Raw genomic sequence first — 21,989 nt, 5'->3', positions numbered from 1 at the left:
GGCACCTGCAGGGCCCCTGGGACGGGAGCCCCGGTGGGCCCTTCACCCCCCAGTCTCCGACCCTGTAAAAGGAACTAAGTTTGCCCAGGTATAGTAACAAATAGCAACCAATCAGCAAATAACTTTTACCTGTTTAAAATCAAACATCTGAGTGGTTGTTATGGGTTACTGCTCCCTATATATGGGGAGGAAGGTGTCATAAGTAGAGATTCCACAGTGCACTTTATATCAGGGTTGTGCAGCCTCCAACTCTAGTAAACTACAGCAACAACAGTCCTCCAACCCATAGACTATTGGTAAAAGTGGTAGTTGTAATTCAACTGCTGGTGAACCACCCCTTTTATATGAGGGGGAGCCCATGTAGACTGTTTGTCCTGGCCTATTTATAATGTCAAAAACAACCTTTTACATGTGTTGCTTATGTTTTTGGAGGGATATTTTTTGTAATGATCATGGTTATTCATTATATTTTTGTTGTGATCATTATTCTTTGGAAATCAGCTCTTCGTGTTCCCTTTCTTATTATGCCACTTTCTTAATTAATAGATGGATGCAATTGCCATTGAAATGCTCTTGTAAATAGTTGTGGCTTGTAGGAGGAGTCCAGGAACCATTCACTGTTGCAGGAGAGTTTTAATTGAAAGGGAAAAATATGGAAGGTTTATTTCCCATTTTAGATTTTAGTGTATTGGGTTTGTATGGCACACAAACATCCTTAGCTTTTTTTAGCTGTGCCCCCTTGAGCATGGTGCTTTGCTAAATTCTGCTCCAGTGTTAAATGCTGATCTGTTTAGTGTGTGGTAAGTCATTGTACAGCTAAACCTGAGCAGTGAGTGTGGCATTCAAGTGACATTCTAATGCATAATGCATGTATGCTATAATGGCAATGCAACAAATACAATCTTACAAAACCATAAAATGTTATAGAGCAGCTATGTACTTCTTTTTTGTAGCATGCCGCGTATATATACAGGTATGGGATCCATTATCCAGAAACCCGATATCCAGAAAGCTCCAAATTACGGAAAGCCTGTCTCCCATAGACTCCATTTTAATCAAATAATTCAGATTTTTAAAATTGATTTCCTTTTTCTCTGTAAAAAAAACAGAGCTATGTATTTGATACCAACTAAGATATAAATAATCCTTACTGAATGCAAAATACTCCTATTGGGTTTAATTAATGTTTTATTGATTTTTAAGTAGACTTAAGGTATGGAGATCCAAATTTACAGAAAGACCCCTTATCTGGAATACCCTTGGTCCCCATTCTGGATAATGGGTCCTATACCTGTAATTGTTTAATAACAATTGCTTTCATGGGATTCACAGCAAAGCACTGTCTGAATGGGTATTTTGTAAGAATTTGTGGTAAGTTATAGATTTCTGTGATTTAGCTCTCCACTGTATACTGATTTTCTGATCTAGAACCTGGACTCTCCCAACTTTACAAATTCTAAAAATAGGCCCTCTACATTCCTTAGAATCAGTACTACTCTGAAAGTCTGAAATAATGGCCCTTCTTTTTATTTGTACTGACCTTTATGCTAGCCCTTTCCTTTTTTCTTTTAAAGATATTATTTTGGTTTACACAACAAGACTAAGCTTAAAGCAGTCCTCCAAAAGAAAGAGAATAAAACTCAAAGCAACTCAAGGGAATCATTTATATAGGTCTTTCTCCTGTGGGACTCTCAGCACTTTACAGCCAGCAAGGAACCATTATAGACGCACTAGTTATGCTGGGACATCAGGAGATTTTGACTTGTCCAGGGTCACAAGGAGTTGCCACAGGGAATGGAAACCATGTCTCTAGCACATCATCCAACATCACTTGATCTGTAGCCCAGCTAGCTAATGTGCATTAAATAAAAGTCAGTTCTCCTACTAATGTGTTAATTGGCTACTTCTCCTATATTCTTTCAGTAGTCAAAAGCAGTTTAGCAGAGAATATGAGCAGCCGCAGAAACTACTTTTGGTAGCAATTACATTTACAAATGACACTAAAACTATTTAAAAATACATAGAAAGTTGCTTAGAATAGCACTTCCTTTTGTTTTTCTAGAAACTGTTTATTTGGGTGGAGCACCCCTATATACATTGGCATTTACCATAAAGTCAGGACAAAAATTTGTTGTAAATGGTTTGTTATTGACATTTCACACTCATGTACAGCAATGCTATTAGCCAGTGATCCCCAACCAGTAGCTCGTGACCAACATGTTGCTCACTGACCCCTTGGATGTTGCTCTCAGTGCCCCCAAACCAGGTAGTTATTTTTGAATTCCTGACTTGGGGGCAAGTTTTGGTTGAATAAAAACAAGAGTTACTACCAAATAAAGCCTCCTGTAAGCTGATAGTGTGCATAGAGGCTACCTAATAGCCAATCGTAGCCCTTATTTGGCACCTCTATGAACTTTTATGATGCTTGTGTTGCTCTCCAAGTCTTTTTGCATTTGACTGTGGCTCACGAGTCAGAAAGGTTGGGGACCCTTGGATTGGATAAACAAAACTTTCATTTGAAGCAGCGTAGGTGGTTTTTCACAGTGAAGGCAGGGAGGTTGAGGAATGCCCTTCTGAGTGATGGCAGATCCTGTTAATGCTTTTAAGAGGGGTTTGATGATTTCATGAACAAACACAATATCCAAGGCTATTGTGATACTAAAATCTACAGTTAGTATTGATGTTGGTTTATATGGTTTATGTATGTGAGTATATAGATAGGTCAGTATAGGTTTATGTGTGCTGGGTTCACTTATAGAGGCTACCTAATAGCCAATATTAGCCCTTATTTGGCTCCTCCATGAACCTTTATGATGCTTGTGTTGCTCTCCAAGTCTTTTTACATTTGACTGTGGCTCACAAGTAAGAAAGTTTGCCATAAGCAATGCATAAGTATTCACAGTTCTATTACTGAATATATGCATATCAGTGTGGAATACTATTATCTTTTCACACATTAGAAAAATTCTACAGGTGGGGGCACCTTGGAACAAGCATCTAGCCATAGTCTCCATATTTTCTCAGTCTTTTGTGGGTAACCTTTTGCCATAAATGCCAGGTTAATAACTTTAATATTGCAGTTAAGGCTAACTCACTCACTGCTGCCCTGTTCCGGCAACTTGGCTTATCCATTTGAAATCTATTCATTTTTGGGAATAGAACAGTATCAACCTCATGAAAATTCTAGCAGAAGTAGATCATCAACCACACCCAACAGGCACACCTGGTAGTGATACATGGTTAGATAAGGTAACACTAGAACATTAAACCAGAATTACCAATATCGTTATCTTTATGTAGAATGAAGGCCAACCTCAGCATAAAAGGCCAGGCCTCTTGCTTCAGAACAGAACCACAACTGTATTCATACACAGCCTGCACAGCACGAGTGCTATCATTATCTGTAGGAACAAGGAAAAATCCCTCATAGAGGAAATAATAATGCAGAATAAATGGACGAAAAAAAAAAAAATTCTCCCATGTTGGTATTTCACACATTTTTATTCTTTCAGATAAAGTAGAACATATATCAAGGGTATTCTATTGAGGTCAGGCCAAGCTTGCTTCTGTTTGTCTGTTATTGCTTGAAATCATCAGATCTTGAAGCTGTTAATTAGTTAAAGAGCACCTGTCACCCTATAATTGTTTCCCCCACCAAAGGGGAAACAATAGCTTTTTTTAAAATAAAAGTAGCCAGTGGAAGCCAGTGGAGTCCCCAGTGCAGGTAGCCATGTTGTGATACTTGCATGTGAATGATGCGCATGCATGTGATGTTGGAGGGTAAATTACATCCACCACTACATCAGGTGCATAATGAAGCAAGCAAGGAGACTCACTCATTATGCACATGTGTGGCAAAAACATGGCCACCCACACCGGGAGCTGCCTAGCAATGGCGGAGGGCTGTATTAAAAAAAAATGTATATTTTTAATGTAATATTAAGGTTTGGAACATGATGGAAATGTAACACTAGCCGACTGTCCTCAGCCTGCCTTCAGCCTGCATCCCCCAAATGCCACAACACCCTGCACACGTGATGTCGATAAGGAAAGTAACATCACAATAAAATGCATTGTGAGTTGTGTAGTGCCTGCATGCTGTCTGTAAGCTGTGGAGAAATTGTTGCAATTTGTAACATCAATGATTTAGTCCCTCCTCCGCTGCCAGGATTTCAAACAATGCAGAAAGAGAAGACCTGTTTTGCAGCAGAATTGCAGCATATAGAAATGGTATTTATTCATTCTTTTTGAATTATTAGGGGTTTCTGCATTGAGTAGGGCTCTTGAACAAATTTTGGTTTGGAAGCTGGAGTTCCTATTTAATTATCTCTTTTCACCACATGTAAGTGGTGCTTGTGACTTCCAAATATTGGCAGTACATTTTGTTACCTATATCCCCCTGCTAAAAGCACATGTTTTCAGTTTTTAGACTTATTTGTTGAAGTTTTATTGGGGAATAATAAATATTATATAAAGTCTCTCAAATAGATTAGTGTGTCCCTAGAACAAATCGTATTGCCAAGGATAATCTCCCATTCCACTGCATCATTTCATCCTTTCAGAAACTGCATACGTGTATGGAAAATGCCCACAGAAAATGTTATAATTTCTTGGCAGTTATACCCCACCTAAACACAGTATTTTTCTCTATTGTAAGTCAGCTGTAAAATGTAGCAGAATAATTTGAGCTTCTGTGCTGTACATACAAAATCATATAGCAGCCTATAAAAAAGGGCTTCTTGATTATCATGTGCCCTTCTTTTTCTGCAAACCCATAAAGTCTCATGACTTTAAAAGAAAAGGAAAGGTAAACTAAGCAAGCTTTATTAGAAAGATCTATGTAAATACAACCATAAGCACCCACAGAAAAGCTGCACTAAGTCCTCTATCAAAATAAACTTGACTTTTGTAAACATGTTCTTCGCTATCTGACTTCCTCGCTCAGAAAAATCCTTCATTTCCACCTCCTCCTTTAAGAATTCATAAAACTCACTCCCCCACCCTTAGGAATGTGTCTGAGCTACAATGGCTAGAGCTGCAACAGGAAGCTATGAAGACCAAGCTAAAATAGCAGCTGCAATCTTAAACAGAGAAAGCTTCTAGGACTCTTTTTTTCAGGTAGAGCTTCTGCCGAATAAATATAGTGTTCTAGGTGGCACTAATGTGGAGAATCTATTGGCAGTAAAATTACAAAATGACTTTCCTTTTACTTTAAAGCACTAAATAAATTTTAGATTCCATAATACAGTGTTTTGGGGGGATTTTGCTAAAACCTTAATATGCAAGATTGATATGGTTTGGCATTTAGCCAGATCTTTTATGGAGAATACAGTATTTAAAAAAAGTGTCTCTCTTCATCCCTAAAATGAAGAAAGGGAAAAAAAGGCAAAATTGCAAGTTTTCGTAAGCTTCTCAGTTCTTTCCTTTGGCATGCTGTGTAATGTCAAATCATCAATGTACGGGAAATTGTTGTCTCCTATGCTTTAAGGTGGAAAAGTCATTACATGAATTATATATTTAAGTTTTATCAGGCTGCAGACATTTGTGTTTTTCATAGAATCTGTTGATGAAGGCATTGGTTAATAAGTGCACAGGGCAAAATTCCTGTCAAGGCATTAGCCTCAGACAATTGCAGCTTCCGCTGGTGTGTAAGCTACATGGAGTGGGAGTGGAAATCAGGCAGAAAACACCAAAAAATTTCAGACTGATCTTTACTTCTGCCTGCATGTAACTGTTATAGTCAGTACAGCTATACGGAGAGGCATAGGGAGTGGATCCACTTCATTCATCCCGCAGAAAAAAATGCAGACTAAGGGCATCAAAACCAGCGCTCCTTATGACCTTGCCCTGTAGTTGTTTTAAACAGTGATTATCTGAGTGTCTTCAGTTGACCCTCAGTTATTTTTGGTTTCTGAATGATTTAGTTTTTAGGTCAGCAGCTCTCCAATTTGGAATTGTAGGGGCCATCTGGTTGTTAGGTCTGATTTACCCTAGAAACCAGTCTGAAGTTTGAAGAAACCACTGTGGTATGGTTAGTAGAGGGCCTGAACAGTGTGTTGGCTGCATGGGTCAGTGACCCCAATTTTAAAGCCAAGTGAGGCAAAAGTGGCAGTAATTAAAAACCTATAAAAATCAGTTGAAAAGTTCAGGATTTATTACTGATTTACTGGCATGCAAAAGTTTTGTTATCTATGAGGGGGTTTCTAGGTTTGTGCTAGCTTTTCACAGGCATATGTGATCCAGACTTTTTCAGGTGAGATGATTATCCAGCTCAGTTTTAAAACATTGCCAGAGGTTCTCCATTGTTTTGAGATCAAGGCTATAGGGCTCATTTACGTTCTCAAGGGCATTGACCTAAGTGCTACTTTGTGAGTAAGTCAATTTTTCCCCCTTAGTGCAGTGTTTTCTCCCCCAGAATCCCATTGTCATTGCAGTTGGAAGGGGGTGATGCACTTACCACAATTGCTGCGTCTACAACAGTTGTGGGGGATTTGCCAAAATTAGTGCAAGTGCATGGGCATTTTGTCACAAATCAGATGCAATTGCATGGATGTCCATCTGGAGTCATTTCAGCTGTTTGGCATTAAAGTGGTTTTACGTGCCACTGAACGTGGGGAAAATGGAAAGGACCGCAACTGCACTTGTGGACATAAATGAATCCTTATGACTTGGCTATTGTAGGACATCCATCTTTTGTTACTTTGGGCCTGCTTTGTTGGGGTTTTTTTTTTTTTAGCAGACTGAAACTGCTTTTTTTTAAGTACTCTTTGGTATTTTGCACCGTCTATTCTTCATTCTATTTTAATGGGATGCACAGTTCCTACTGACCCAGAGCATGACGTACCACTGCCAAAAAGCCTCACTTCACATAACATACCCAAGTGAATTTCAAATATGTTTAATATGGAAACTGGGTCTTTTTAATGGGCCTCATGGCTTAATAAGAGAACATAAGTAGATCATACCAGACAGAAGAGATAAATACATTTACACACCAGGCAAGCTGGGATGACACCACATTGCTATGGAAACAAGAACATTTAAATCCACTGTGGCCAGTCTATTAATAGATATCTAGCAAGAATCATCAATACTCCCTTTAATGTGATTAATGTTTCTAAATGTTCTAAATGTGTATTGCACTTACACTGTGTATCAAAGAGAAGGGGCAGGTGTGAGTCATGTAGATAAAATGAGAATTAATTATTGGAAGACTTTTTCTGACATGGACAAGACTTGGCTAATTTGTAAGGAAATTATAGGTTCTGTTACTGCATGCCAAATTCTCTTAACAATGAATCATATACATGATGAAATGGGCCGTTACTGTTCCCTTCCTTACAAAGCTAATGTTGAAATTATTTAAAAATTCTAGTTAAGGGCTAATTTAATCTAATTACTAACAACTGTTGTCTCTTGGCAAAGTCATCCTCGTGCATTCAAGTGCTCACCTCACCTCTGCGCTTTGTGACTTGGCCCCTAGGGATAGTTATTGCAGAACTGGGTATTTAATAATCTATTGATTCAGAATGAAGCACAAAGCCTTTGAGTGTTAAAGAGTAGCTGAATGAGGAATCAGGCATACACATAGGGGCACATTTATCAAAGTACAATTGTTTTCTAATGCAAAAAAAATTTGTATTTTTTCTAAGTTTTGTACTGCGTGTATTTTTTGTGACTTTTTCATACTTTGCAACTATTTGAGTACCAAAGTTTCGGATTAATTAAAGCTTCGTTATAGTGACATTCCTTGGGCCAGGTTGGAGCTGTATAGTGCTATTAAGTCCTATGGGAGGCTTCAAAAATCATGCACAGAAGGATCAAAGTCAGAAAGGTTTTCCCAGCGTTTACAATCGTTAGGATACGAAAATTTTGGGACTTTCGTTAATACGATATTATCAGGACTATTACCGATATTATCGTATCTAATCCGAATTTTACCCATTTCGGTGTTCGAACTCGTACTTTGATGAATGTGCCCCATAGTTTGAATACAGAGCACTGGAAGTGATGACATCCCAGTTTAAAAATATTTCAGCACAGTTGTTGCTGATTGGGATTGAAGCGAATGCACAAGTGCACATATTTTAATGCATCAGGCACATTGAGGCCACAACTGTGCTGGGATTTTTGAAAAAAAAAAACTACACTGGGGGCAAAAAAAAATGGTGATGTGCTCAAGTTTGCACTTTTGCATACTGGATTTCTGTTCTTTTATCAGACCAATAGTCTTGCAGACCATATAAGAGCATGTCTTTTTGTAGGAAAACCACTGAGGGGCAGAGTAGTGTTTGTGAATGTGTTAGGGACCGTAGACTGTAATCTCCACTGGGACAAGGATAGATGTAAATGATGAACAATGTTAGTAAAGTGCTACAAGACATGTCTGTGCTTTATAAAGTATAAAAAGGAGTAAAAGTGCATGATAGTGATTTGTAAGGCACACACCAAATGTACTATTTTGGCCTTTCGAAGGCCCTTTCACAGGCAGATAAGCTGCCGAATCAGTCTGAAAAGCTTGAAACGACTGCTTAAATCTGCTCCTGTATGCCACCTTTAGGGCAATAGCACATGGGGAATTAGTTGCTTGCGGTTAAATCCTGGCTACCGTGGGCAAATAATATTCCCAAAATGCCTTCCCATGGGCAATAAAGTGAATTGCCAGTGGGAAGGCACATACAACATTTATTCTTGGGCAGCTTTGGTAAGCAAAGTGTGCCTTTCCACCAGCAATAAAGTTATTCACTGGTGGGAAGGCATACACAGCTCATTCTGGGGACATTAATCGCCCGTGGTAGCCAAGATCTGACTGACTGATCCTGTGTGGCATTGCCCTTAGGCTTAGGAACAAGTGCCGGCAAAAAACATCCGAATGTACCATGCGCAAATTCCTTTTTACTCCTTCCTTCCTTCCTTTTTTTTTTTTTGACAGTGTTCTTGGATAATGTAAGAGCTGTAAATTAAAATCATAGAGTTCAGCTTTGCTATTAAGTGCAAGTATTTTTATCTCACTGCAGCTATATCCTGTATGTATTTCTAAATGTATATTTCCACTCAACCCTTTTTGTTTTGCCTCAATAAAATAGTGCTTATTGTGATGCAAGACACATACAATTACCATAAGCGACTGGTGCAGTGCTTTCATTTGCTTATTGATTTCCTGTTTGCAAATATCTGGTAATGTTCCCTAGAGAGCAACTATTAAATTACATGACGGAAGTTAACTACTCGCTTATTGGCAGTACTTTCCTATCTTACAACACTCTTTTCAGGAATCTTCAAATAGGAAAGCAAGATGACATAAGGTTTCCATGGTGTGTAGAACTTTCTGGGGCACTAACACTTTAATAACATTTTTAAACACACAATTTCACATTAATAAATAAATACTGATTATAAGTATAAATTGGATGTCAATTTCTTAAAAGTAATGGGATAGGGTGTAGCAATTGTGTTTTCATTGGTGATATGCATTTTTATTTGTTTAATTTTATATAATACACAAATTTATTATATTAATGGCTAACTTTATTCTTAAATATTTGGTGCCTGTCTTAGAATAAAATACATCTAAATATACTCTAGAAATGGAAATTATATGTCTTCCTATGTACAGCCCTGTGGAATATGTTAGTGTTTTATAAATGAATGTAATACAGGTAAGGGAGCTGGGGTTTTTCCAGAAAAGCAATCTTTTCATAATTTGTATCTCCATACCTTAACTCTACGTAAAAATCATTTAAACATTAAATAAACCCAGTAGGATTGTTTTCCCTTCAATGAGGATTAATTATAACTTAGTAGGGATCAAGTACAAGGTACTGATTTAATATTACAGAGAAAAAGGAAATAGTTTTTAAAATGTAAAATTATTTGATAAAAATAAGTCTGTGGGAGATGGCCTTCCTATAATTTGGAGCTTTCTAGATATCTGGCTTCCAGATAATGAATCCCATACCTGTAATAATAGCAGCAATATTGGCAGTGTTTACAGCAATACTGGCAATTAAATACACTTTTTTGCATCTGTTTTGCCAGGAAATCCTCTTTAAAGTAAAACACCAGCATTCGATTTTTAATGTTTTAATCTATAACTGTTAAGTGGTGTGTGCTGATAGCAAAGGGCTCCCCTGTATTAAGTATTGTTCAGTTTCTATGTAATCATTTCATGTGATTGAAAGACAATTTCTGTATAGAAGTGGGTTTTTATGGACTGGACATGGGTACTCTCTTTGAGTAACTCAAAGTAAAGGTGGACACACGTGGGCTGATATTGGCTGCTGACATGGGCACTCTGACAATAAAAGTCAGCTTTAGGTGTCAGTAGTCATGTATACCTCTGAGAATTTCATCTAGAGAGTATCTGGGTCAGAATACCTGGCCTGTATGTGGGATGCATATGTGTCAGATACACAGTATATCATTGCCTTCTACACCCCATTACTCACAATAGAATTGTGGCACTGTCCCTTCATTAAAGGACATGTAAACCCCCTACAAACAAAAAAACAGCCTCTTTGAAATCTTTAAATTCCTGCAACTTTTGTTGTTCAAAGTTTAGTAGTAAGGCTAGAGCATCACCTTTTACTTAACTTTTAGTATGATGTAGAAATTGTGGTTTTTGAATTATTTGGCTTTTTGTTCAGCAGCTATCTAGTGAGAAATTTTAGCATTTATCTGGTTCCAATGGTCCAGTTAACTCTAGCATTCAGATAGTGGTTTAAACAAGTGACTGGAAAATGAATAGGAGAAGATCTGAATAGAAAAATAAGTAATAAAAAGTGACAATAACAACAACATTGTAGCCTCATAGAGCAATAGTTTTTAGGCTGCTGGAGTCAGTGACCCCCATCCAACAAGAGGTAGAAGAAGACGGCAAATAATTAAAAAACTATAAAGAAAATATACTACAAAGACCAATTGTAAAGTTGCTAAGTATAGGCCATTATTTAACATACTAAAAAGTTAAACAATCACTTAGAATGCCTTCTCCTCCTCTAGTTTATTTGGCCTATTCCCTTAGGAATTTACTTTGGCTCTTGGCTAACTGAGCATACTAACTTAGTTCTTCTCAAGGTTACTGAACACACCCTGCAGTTTGGCAGCCAATGAGAGATGGCACTGCTGGCGTCCACAAAAACTTTAGCTGTGCTGCAGAAGCATGTTCTTTCTTCTAACCTCCTTTCCTGAGTTCAGCTTAACCACATGCCACATGGGGTGGATTCTCAGCAAGAGAATCTGCCCCTCCACACTAAATTTTTTAACGGAAGATTTTAATTCTCTCGGGTGCAGGCTGATGCAGTAGATATAGGCTAGAAATGCGAAGTCTTGTGCTTTTTGGCTGATATCAGCCGCATCTGCTTGCACCTGGGTGGAGTCAATGCTTCTGGGTGCAGGTACAACTTAAACAATTTTAGAGCGTAGGGGCTGATATTCTGAAAGCATTTTTCCACTTGCTAAGGATTAGCCCCATGTGGCATAAACCTTACAGTGCTCAATCTTATCAGGACTTTTTATCAAAGTAAGTTCTGCCTGTGTAAGCCTGCATTCTACATTGCATGAACTTTACAGCACACGTGCAGATGTAAATGTCACTGAAGAGAGAAAATGGTCACCAGGTGAAAGCTGCCGTTTGTTTTAGGAAAATGTGATGGTCCTGGCAAATACAGGGGATATATTCAATACAAATTGTGTGGTTTGGGTGGAAAAGATGAGGCTTACTTATATACATGGTAGGAAAATGTAGGGTTTACATTTCGTTTAACTCAGCCCTGGCAATAACAACATAAGTACTTACAGTTATATTTCAATTATACTCAGCCGAAAGCTCATGTAGGTGTTTTTTTGTGATATAATTTGGTTTGCCAATAAAGTCACCAGTAAAGGTCCTTTCTTTTGTGGATCTTGTAAAAGCCTGTGTATATTTAATTAGTAATCTGTATTTGGATTTCCTCTTTTCTCTATTAAATGTTTCATGCACTCTGAAAAAGCAATATTGACAATCTCCTGCGGCTCAGCGCTTGTTTCAGACCATGCAGGCAAACACTGATATTGACAACAATCATGGCTCATGTGTAGGTTTCTTATTAAACCACGTGTAGGTTGTCAATGCATATTTCATAACCACCTGCTAATTACCTAATAACCAGTTAATTTGCATTATGCTTGGGCCATTTCTAGATACATTTATTCTTACCTTTTTACACTATACAGATGGCTTGGTCCTTTTTTTTCCAATTTCTGAGAAGACACATAAGAAACATGATTTTTTTTTTTACATTTCCAATACTGGCGTGCTTCTTTAGAGCAGGGCAGATACACACTGTTATTGTATTCATTTAACCTTGAGCAGCATTGTTCCATAAAAGCCATTCGTAGTGACACATAGCAGAATAAGAAGCACTCCTGTGTCACGCTATCTTACATTTGCAAATGTTGCCTTTGGCTCTTAAAATATGATGCTTGTGTTTGATGTACTGTGTTTGCATCCATCCAAAAGAACAACCTATATCCTTATTAGTCTGCTATATATAATGTTTTAAATAGCATTTCTTGTTCCACAAACCATTGTCATGCTATTGAACAGCATAGCTTTGAGCAGAAAACAACTTTTCCATTCCTTGTGCATTTAGAAGGTGTATGGGTAGAGATCAGGCAGATAATTTATTATTCATTTAGAAGGTGTAGGGGTAGAGATTAGGCAGATATATGGGGCAGCATGCTTGTCATAATTTACTGTGCATTTGGATTAAATCATGAGTCCATTCTGGCAGTGGCTTTTTAATACTAGTGGATAAATAGTAGGTGGCTGGAGCAATTCAGTGTTCAGACTTGTATCCAGCATCATAGAACTTGTATAACTGTAAACATATAGTATAAAGTCTAACAGTGAAAATCACACAAGTTGTGTTCATCTAGCTGCCTCTGCTGCCCTTGAGTGCTGTGTAAAGTGCATCAGGGATTTGTTGACACACATTGGTGCACAACCTTGGAACAATCAATCTGGTGAAATGGCAGTAGCAATACAAGACTTCCTCTTCAAGCTGCCCCCGTGTCTCTGTATGGGTTAAGAACTTCAGTTAAATATTCTGTAAAACATGCAGGGATTGATCATTCTGCATGCTAAACCTTATATATTTACATTTTAATTTGTTCCTGACAGGAAAAGCATTAACACCCTTTTTAATCTTAATCTTAAATGATCTAGAATGCTTGAGACCTTTCCATAATTTGGTTTACCATTTGTCCAGAAAAAAAAAACATTTAAACATTAAATAAACCTGATAGGATGATTTTGCCTCCAATATGGATTCATGTGACTTAATTACCGTCAAGTAAAAGAAAATTTAAAAAATTGTTATTCACTTAAAATTTACAGTTTTGGACATTCTGGGGCTTTCTGTGTACAGGTATGGGATCTGTTATCCAGAATGCTTTGGGACCTGGGGTATACTGGATTAGGGGTTTTAACATACTTTGGATCGCCATGCCTAAAGTCGACTAAAAAAAATCATTGGTTTCTAGACTGGAGGGTGTGTTTGGTAACCTGAGCAAAGTCTGTGGAAGATGGCCTTCTCGTAATTCAGAGCTATATGGATAATGGGTTTCCTGATAATGAGCCCTATACCTGTATCTACATGTGGTGGATAATGTGCAGGATGCCCAATGATATTAGGCTCACTATTTATTTACAATACTTGTACCAATTACTTGAGGCTTATTTAGTACCACTGGGCAGTAGCTCATGGCAACCAGTCACTGATTAGCTTTAATCGGCCAGTTGTAAAGAAACCAATTACCCTACTTTTGTCTGCAGACATATTTACACATTGTATAAGGGCTCTTATAAATAATAGGCATCTTTACATGCATTCTCACACAGTGTTGTTTGTATTTACTGCATGGGAATGGATAACTTAAAGGGGACCTTTTCTATTGTGTCTGTACCCCACTGCACCACATTGAACTGCCAAACGCAGTGGTATGTTGCTTGTTGTATCTCCTGCTTTCCATAGGTCAGTTCAGCACAGCGGGTAAAGGCACAATAGAAAAGAGTACCCCACTAGAGTTCATGTATAAAAAGCCCTTATTTAGTGACAGCTTATTTTATATATTGGAATTTGTCTAATTTGGTTTCAAGCTTTACAAACATGTAATTGTTAGTCCAGTGGAGCAGAATTGTAGGGTGCCAATGTGAGCAGTCTGATTTCCCATGCAAGAATAATACCCACAGTGTGTATTGTGTATAGCTAAATCCTGCCCAGATTCACCTGTTTCTCAGGCAGCAAGTGGAGCGTCAGGAAGCTGTGTGACTAGAGTACAGTCATGTGAGGGTGTAATTGTGGTAGGAGGCAACGGATGTAGAAAGAAAGCGGCTGCAGAAAGCTCCTTATGTGAAATCTGTCATGGGAAGCTCTGCTCTTATTGTCTGGAGTGATCTTGCGAGCATCAGCGCTTGCCATTGATTGTTTATAAAAAAAAAAGCTGAATTGTTTTCTCAGTTATAGGCAGCTAGCTGTTGTGTGCCTGGCGGTGCTGGCTTAGTATGCTGCTTCTTTACACATTTATCTTTTTCCTAGAATCAATCTACCGTCGAGGGGCCAGAAGATGGAGGAAACTGTACCGAGTGAATGGACATCTCTTTCAAGCCAAACGCTTTAACAGAGTGAGTAAAACATGAAAGGGCTGCTTTCAACCTCCCTCCATTGTGTATCTTGTAATTGCATGAACTCAGCAATGAAATGACACAGAAATGTATGCACTTTATTTTTGTATGCCTTTTCTCTATCTGTATGCTATGGTATGCTCCAGTCGAACAGTGAGATAAAACATGAGGTGCTGGGGTGGGCAGGCATGGTCATTGTTTACATAGAATCATTCTGTCACCTGCTCATCCATGCATAGAAAGTCACATTTCATTTTAAATTGAACCCATATAATTTTAAATTTGTGCTGCTTTAGTCCGCTACATTTTGCGGTGGGCCAGTCCTTATTATTTTATTGCAGGGCCTAATTTCTGCTTATGTTCCTGCCGGCAAATGTGGCCATTGTACCAAACCAAATAAGAGAGCAGATTATCACGTTTGAGAGAGATGTGGCCGACTGAAATGTAGTTATCTAGTAGTTTACCTAAGCATTGTTGGATATGTCATTATTGATTGGGATAGACCATAGGCTGAACATTATTAAAAATAGAAACAAAAAAGTTTTGCTTCATCCATTTGTTAAACATCTTCCTCTCCAAAACAAGAATAATATGCTTGAATTAATCTGTTCTGCATATAGTTGGAAACTCTCCATTGGATAAAAGTACATGACCTTAGGTGACTGATGTTAGGTTGTATAGCCATTAGCCATTAGCCATTAGACCATGGTCGAAGAGAAGCATTCTTTCTTTTCTTCCTTCTGCTCTGCCTTTGTAAGGAAAAGCTGATCATTGTGCCAGCTATAAAAGAACTGCCAAGGGGCATTTTGTATTCCACTTTTATTTTCTACAGCATCTAACGTTTTGCAATGACGTTTTCATTTTATCTTTCTAATTGATGATTGGCTCTTGTGTCCCCCGCTCAGATTTTCGTTAAACCCTTTACAAAAAATGTATATCAGAATGGCTTATCCAAAATATAATTATCTTATTGTATGTGTTTTCAGAAAGCCTACTGTGGCCAGTGCAGTGAAAGGATATGGGGTCTTGGAAGGCAAGGCTACAAGTGTATCAACTGCAAACTACTTGTCCATAAACGCTGTCATATATTAGTCCCACTGACCTGTAAAAAGCATATGGTAAGTTATAATATAATAAACTGATTTTTAGTACAGCAGATTTTTATACATACTCAAACATTTTGTATGTATTAAGCCATATCTGAAAGAACAAGCTGCTGTAAGGGAATCCCTTATAGGCCAAATCTTTATGGGTGTCTGTATGCTAAAATGTTCTTGTTTATGTGTGCCTAGTACTGTTTGATTCTGTCTTTATATTTAGATCAGTGATCCCCAACCTTTGGTTTGCAATAAACATGTTGCTCACCCCCAACAACTCGCCATCTACTCCATGATGCCACCCCCCAGCAAAATAAATCTTTGGAGGGGTCCAGTGCACACTGCACCCACTACCCAGCTACTCCCTCACTCAATCTTAGGTAGTAGAGTGACCAGGGAGGGGGCATTCTTTATAGCTATATTGGAAGTAGACTCCATGGGGCCCCTGGAGCCACAGGGTATGCTTCCTCTATAGTTACGTCACTGATGGTGACACAGTGTTTAGTATTGCTGTGTAGAAGGGCTGGGGTTCTAGGTTAAATTAGAGCAAGGCCTCTCTATCTGTAAGGAGTTGTGCATGTGCTTCCTGGGTTTACTCTGGGCATTAGGATCTATTAATTTTACTGAACAGGATTCAGCTTGCCCTTTCCTTCAAGGAGCTCCCCCTCTCTCTCTCCCTCCCTCCCTCCTCGTGACATTGTGAACTAGATAGCTTGCCTGCCTGCTTCAAAGAGCTCTCCCCACTCTCTGCTCTTCACACAAAGAAATAAATAGCAGACCAGTTTGAGGTTTATGGTGCATACCTGTCTGCTTCTCAGGGCTCTCCCTCCCCCTCATAGACAACCGAGCTGAAAGCAGGGAGCGTGTGACGTCACGCTGGGGGGCGGAGCAAGGAGTCAGGAAGGAGCATGCAAGGAGCAAGGACTCAGGAAGGAGTGCAGAAGAGCGCACAGGGGGGTCCAGGGTTGGCGAGAGCAGCAGTAGCGGCAGTGGGAATCAAGTAGCAGAGGGTGCTAGCTGGAGGGACTTGAGTATAAGCTGAGGGTTAATTTTTCAGCACATTTTGAGTGGTGAAAAACTCGGCTTATACTTGAGTATATACGGTAAGTTTAAGAGAAAATGTAAAGAAATTATTATGGCCTTTTAAAACTTAATACCTGATACTGCGTATATGGCCAAAACTGTGGCCTCTATGATTAATATCTAATTTGTCTTGGCCTCTTCAGATATCAGGAAAGATATACTGTACTTTCCCGTTATGTAAGTACTGTATCAGGGAATAGATATGTGGTACTTGACAGGTCCCTTGCATGATCCTGGGGACTAAAAACCGGTTACCTTGATTTGGTTTAACACTTTGAGAGCCATATTAAACAGAGATCCGCTTGTTTGAGATCTCACCCATATACCCACAGCTTTATGGATATTACTGGTGTCATAAACCAAGCAGAATGCTCTCTGGATTAATCTTTTATGGGTCCATCAGAGATCCAAATTACCATCATTTTCCAGTTGTTCCCTAACTAAGGGTCTTGCCTGTATGAAAGTGTGGGAACACGTCAGCTAAACTTTTAGAAGCCAATCTCCTGCTTTTTTAGCATATAATAAAAGAACAGTTCCTAAACAATAAAGCAATGTGAGAGCACCTTGAAAACGTTGTGAATTTCATAGTCCTAAAATCTTAACTTGGAATGATTGAGCAATCCTTTTAATCACAACATCATCATCCTCATTTATTTATCAGGCAGTCTTACTTGTCATAATAATAGTAACAGAAAAACAAAAAAAAATGTAGCATTCCCTTTTTAAAGCTGGTCTTTATAAGAATAAGTAGATCGATATAAAGTCATTCCTGGTTAAGCACTTGTTATAATAGAATATATATTTAGAGCTTCTTGATAGTATAATGCACATCATCTTTTAGATAGGATATTGATTTTTTACAAATATCATTCTATTGTAATCAGTGGCTTATAGTTATTTGATTAGCATACATTCTGAGATGTGTGGCGTGGAGTCTTAATTAATTGTGGGAAGTGGAATAAGTTAGTTCTGTAGTTCTGGTAAGATGTTACCATTTTATTGTTGCTTTATGCCCCCCTCCTCAATTGGACAAAGCCCTTAGCCTATCTAAGGTGTCTGTCTCTTTGCTTAAAGACTTCATTCTTTCTTACTGCCTATCATAATCCCTTTAGTGGGTCATAATGCCCCAGTAATAAAGGGATGTGAGCCTGGCAGCAGTGCTCTGATGTTGAGAGGAGCACCGCTAGCGAAAGGGGTCATCTTCCTAGGGTTTCCCAGTGCTTGTACAAACAGATACAATAAAACTCAGGTACAGGTATGGAGCCTGTTATCCAGAATTCTCGAAACATGGGGTTTTCTGGAAATGGGATCTCTCCATAATTTGGATCATCATGCTTTTAAGTGTACTAAAAAAGCATGTAAATATTAAATCCAATAGGATTGTTTTGCCTCCAATAAGGATTAATTATGTGTTTTAAAAATTGTAATTATTTGATTAAAATGGAGTCTATGAGGGATAGTCTATGAGGGATAATTCTGAACCCTCTAGTAACGGTTTCTGAATAACTGACCCCATACCTGTGCTGATCACAGATGTTTGTTTCCATTGTTGCACCTGTCGCTGGCTGAAAAAAGCAAATCACTGATTGGTTGCTAACGGTAACTGCCCAGGTGCAAATTTGCCCAGTGTTTATAAATGAGGCCCAGAATATTCTAAATCATTTTCAAGTGATGTTGCAGGAGTCATCAAATGTACTTTGCCAGTAACTTAAGCAATAGCACATATTGTTGCTTCCCTACTCCCTCTCAGTCTCTGACCGTACCCAGCTATACCCCCATTTCTTATCTCAATACATCTTTTAGTTTTGTAGCACAGTGTTTTGCAGATATGTCTCATCATTCCCTACCATGCATAAACACCAGGCTCATTTCAATAGGAGCCAGCTCTGCTGGGGACGAGTGTCTGGTGCTCTAAATGATAATTCTCTCTCTGTGCTGTAAACTATGAGCTCCATTTGTTTGTGCATAACAACCTCAGGCATGATACCTGAGAAAGTCCGCAATATACTGGCTGGCATTGTGTTTCACAAAAAATGCCTATAAGGGTTATTGTTAGTATCTTTCTTTTAGTCCATTTTTAAGGCTTTTTTCAGACTACTGTCTAAATCAGCTTTTTCCATATAATGGACCAGATAAGCAAAATATAATGGGCTGGTTTATGTAGTGGTGACATAAAATTCAATAAAACAATGCTAAGCCAGTGGGCTGCTTGCAGGCCCTAATAATACGTTGGTACCAGCTTCTAGTTGGGAAGCAATGCTTTCTCTGTATATTTAATAATCATGTTATAAAGCTAGATTGGTACAAACTTTTTATCTTGGGCAAAATATTGCATTCTGCTGATTTTTGTTTTGTTGAATAAGTAGTTGCAAATGTACTCTCTTTATGTCATTTGATAAAGTCACCTTAATATGTATTGATTATAGTGAATTATATAGTTCAGATATCAATATGGCCGATATTTCTTTCATTACCGATATGCAGTGTGGGATATGTGGCTTTTCACAGAAATACATTCTAAGGTTTTCGTGCAAACAAGTATTATTGACAAATATTTATAAACCCCAATATATCCTATGGTGCTACAAAGTTCTGCCTTTGTTTTAGCTACAGGTAAAAAGATAATTTGTTCACTGTCATGGTAAATTACTCTGCTCATAGTATCTGGAGATAGTATCTATATGTTTGAAAATAAATGCCATGGGTATTATAAAGTATTTTTCTGATGACATACCCTCAAATATTTTTAAAGAAACATTTAAAAGTTACCTCAGATTTGTGTAGGCTTTATGTCTATTATTCTTTATAATGTTGCACAGGTGCCAAGAATAACCTGTAAAATATATTATTATAAGCAGTGCTTTATGAGGTCATCAGTTGAAATTAGTACTTAGTGATGTCACATCTATCACTACTCAGTGAAACTGTATGACGTATATTAATGTACCACTGTTGTAGTATGTGGATGTGGCTGTTGGAATCCTGTAACATGTATAAAATTACTCTGCCTTAATATGGTCATGGAAATTTGTAGTTCCGTGCCCTGTATAAAATCAATCTGCCTTTGGCCTCTTGCTCTTATATGGTCATGGAAATCCTTGATATTTATAATGTCCTTGTACTTTACAGTAGGGGGTACATTTTTCAATATATATTTTGGGGGGGTTTACATAATTTACCATCTAATGTTCATATAGGGTGGTTAGGACATCCCTATTGTACATTATTATTATTAATAACATGTCCTGATAATAATAATAATAATAATAACATGTTCAGACAATAGCCTGAATCTGAATAGCCCCTGTCAGGGAAAACATTTTTGTAAATTATCTTTATTATTTTAAATGTTTAGTTTTGAAGCTACAGACCATATAAGCTCTGGATCAGTGCTGCCTAAGGGCTCTGGCACACGGGGGAGATTAGTCGCCCGCAAGCAGGGAGTTTTATCGCGGGCGACTAATCTCCCCCGTGTGCCAGAGCCCTAAAACTCTCTCTGCTCCACTCTCTTTGTAGGGGATTTCCCAGGCCAGGTCTCCCAAAGTTCACAATGAACTGAGTACTGTGCATGCCTTCCCGCTCCTGTTTCTGTTACATATCATTGATACCATTGGCTGGCAAGATTCAGCCAGTTGGAGCAATGGAATGCAAATGAAACAGGAGAGGGAAGGCATGCACAGTACTCAGTTCAGTGAGAACTCCCAGTTTGAGTAACAGCAAGTTGGTGTTGGTGATCCCTTGCAGAGAGAAAGAGCAGAGAGAGATTTAGCTGCACTGATCCACAGCTTAAATGGTCTGTAGCTTTAAAATAAAACATTTAAAATAGTAAAAATAATTTAACAGTTTTTTTTCCTCACACTGTCTGTTCAAATGCAGACTATTATCTGAAAGTGTATGTCCCCTTTAACTAATATAATAACATTTTGCTGGTTTTTAATCGGCAAAGTTAGAAATACCTATTTATAATGCTTCAAAAAGTTATCTTTAAAATCCAAGGGATGTCAAAGTACATGTATTGTATTATATTAATGGGTGTATTTGTAATAGTAGTTGCAGGATATTTGTTCAAAGGAATTTCAACTTCAACAGCAAAATTAAACCATGGGAGTAGATTCTGTTTTCACTTTGGCCAAAAGTAGTTTATCCTCCATTAATTAGATTTTTAGTAGATCCAACCTGGCAAAAAACATTTAAGGTCTTTATAAAGCAAACTACATCAGTGATAAATTGACACACAACTCCCTTCCCTCTGCACACGACTCAGCCATGCAGTTTCTGGACAAGCCGGCCAGGTTGCCTAGGGCTTCAGCCAACCCCCCGCACATACATGAACAAGCACGCGTATGGCAAGCTGAAGACGGGGAGGGAGGTAATGCAGCTGGTGGTGGGGACATGTGGGTAGTGGGAGGACAAGGACCTGGACTAGGGGAAGACGAAAGGAGAGCATGTCTGGTGCCCCCCACCATTGCACTCTAGACACAGCCTCTCCTGAGTCAGCCACTCGGGCCATATTATATCTGTTAGTTACAGCATGAGTGTGTTCTTTTGAACCAGAAGCAAATATTAGGTTGAAAATCTTACCAATAATTCCTTGCAATTCTAATTAGCTACAAGAAAACGTTATAAAGGCTTTTAGGTAAATAGATATATTGTATATATATAGTGGCAGTTCCCCTTTAATGGTTTTGGTTGAAAATAGCATATTAAAGAAAGTAAAAAGTCACACTCAAGAAAATGAATAAAAAGAGAAAAAAAGAAAACGTATTCAATGCAAAAACACATCATAACAAGTATAGCCCCCCCCCCCCAATTTTTTTTCCCGTGATGAAGACCCTTTATGGGTTGAAATGTGTTGGACTATACTTGTTATTATGTGTTTTTGTATTGAATACATTCTCTTATTTTATTCAGATACTTTTTGCTTTCTTGGATTTTTTTGGAAGTTTCTAAATGGGTTTTTTCCAGTGTCTTTGTACCGCCATTGTTTATTATAATAAAAGGTGTGCGCTCTTACACTTTGCTATATAAATATAAAATATTAATCAGAGACAAATTCATCCAGGTTTAGTGGCATAACTATGTGTACAGCAGACCCTGCGGGGAGGCCTGGGCCGTGGGTTCAACTGTACCGTAGAAGAAGATAC

At 38.2% G+C, this 21,989-nt stretch overlaps 1 protein-coding gene across 4 annotated transcripts in view; it reads left to right on the top strand.

Annotated features, from left to right (window-relative positions):
* prkcz (protein kinase C zeta) overlaps positions 1-21,989 on the top strand; it is a 111,771-nt gene that overhangs the window by 67,644 nt on the left and 22,138 nt on the right. For all 4 annotated transcript variants that reach the window (XM_012965860.3, XM_012965862.3, XM_012965861.3 and 1 more), the window contains 2 exon segments: positions 14,580-14,665; positions 15,652-15,783. In XM_012965860.3, coding sequence (XP_012821314.1) covers positions 14,580-14,665; positions 15,652-15,783 — 218 coding nt within the window.

This window comes from Xenopus tropicalis, chromosome 7 (genome assembly GCF_000004195.4).
Source record: "Xenopus tropicalis strain Nigerian chromosome 7, UCB_Xtro_10.0, whole genome shotgun sequence".
Lineage (NCBI taxonomy): Eukaryota > Metazoa > Chordata > Amphibia > Anura > Pipidae > Xenopus > Xenopus tropicalis.
The sequence above is the reverse complement of the archived record's forward strand: the minus strand, read 5'-3'. Positions and strand labels throughout refer to the sequence as shown.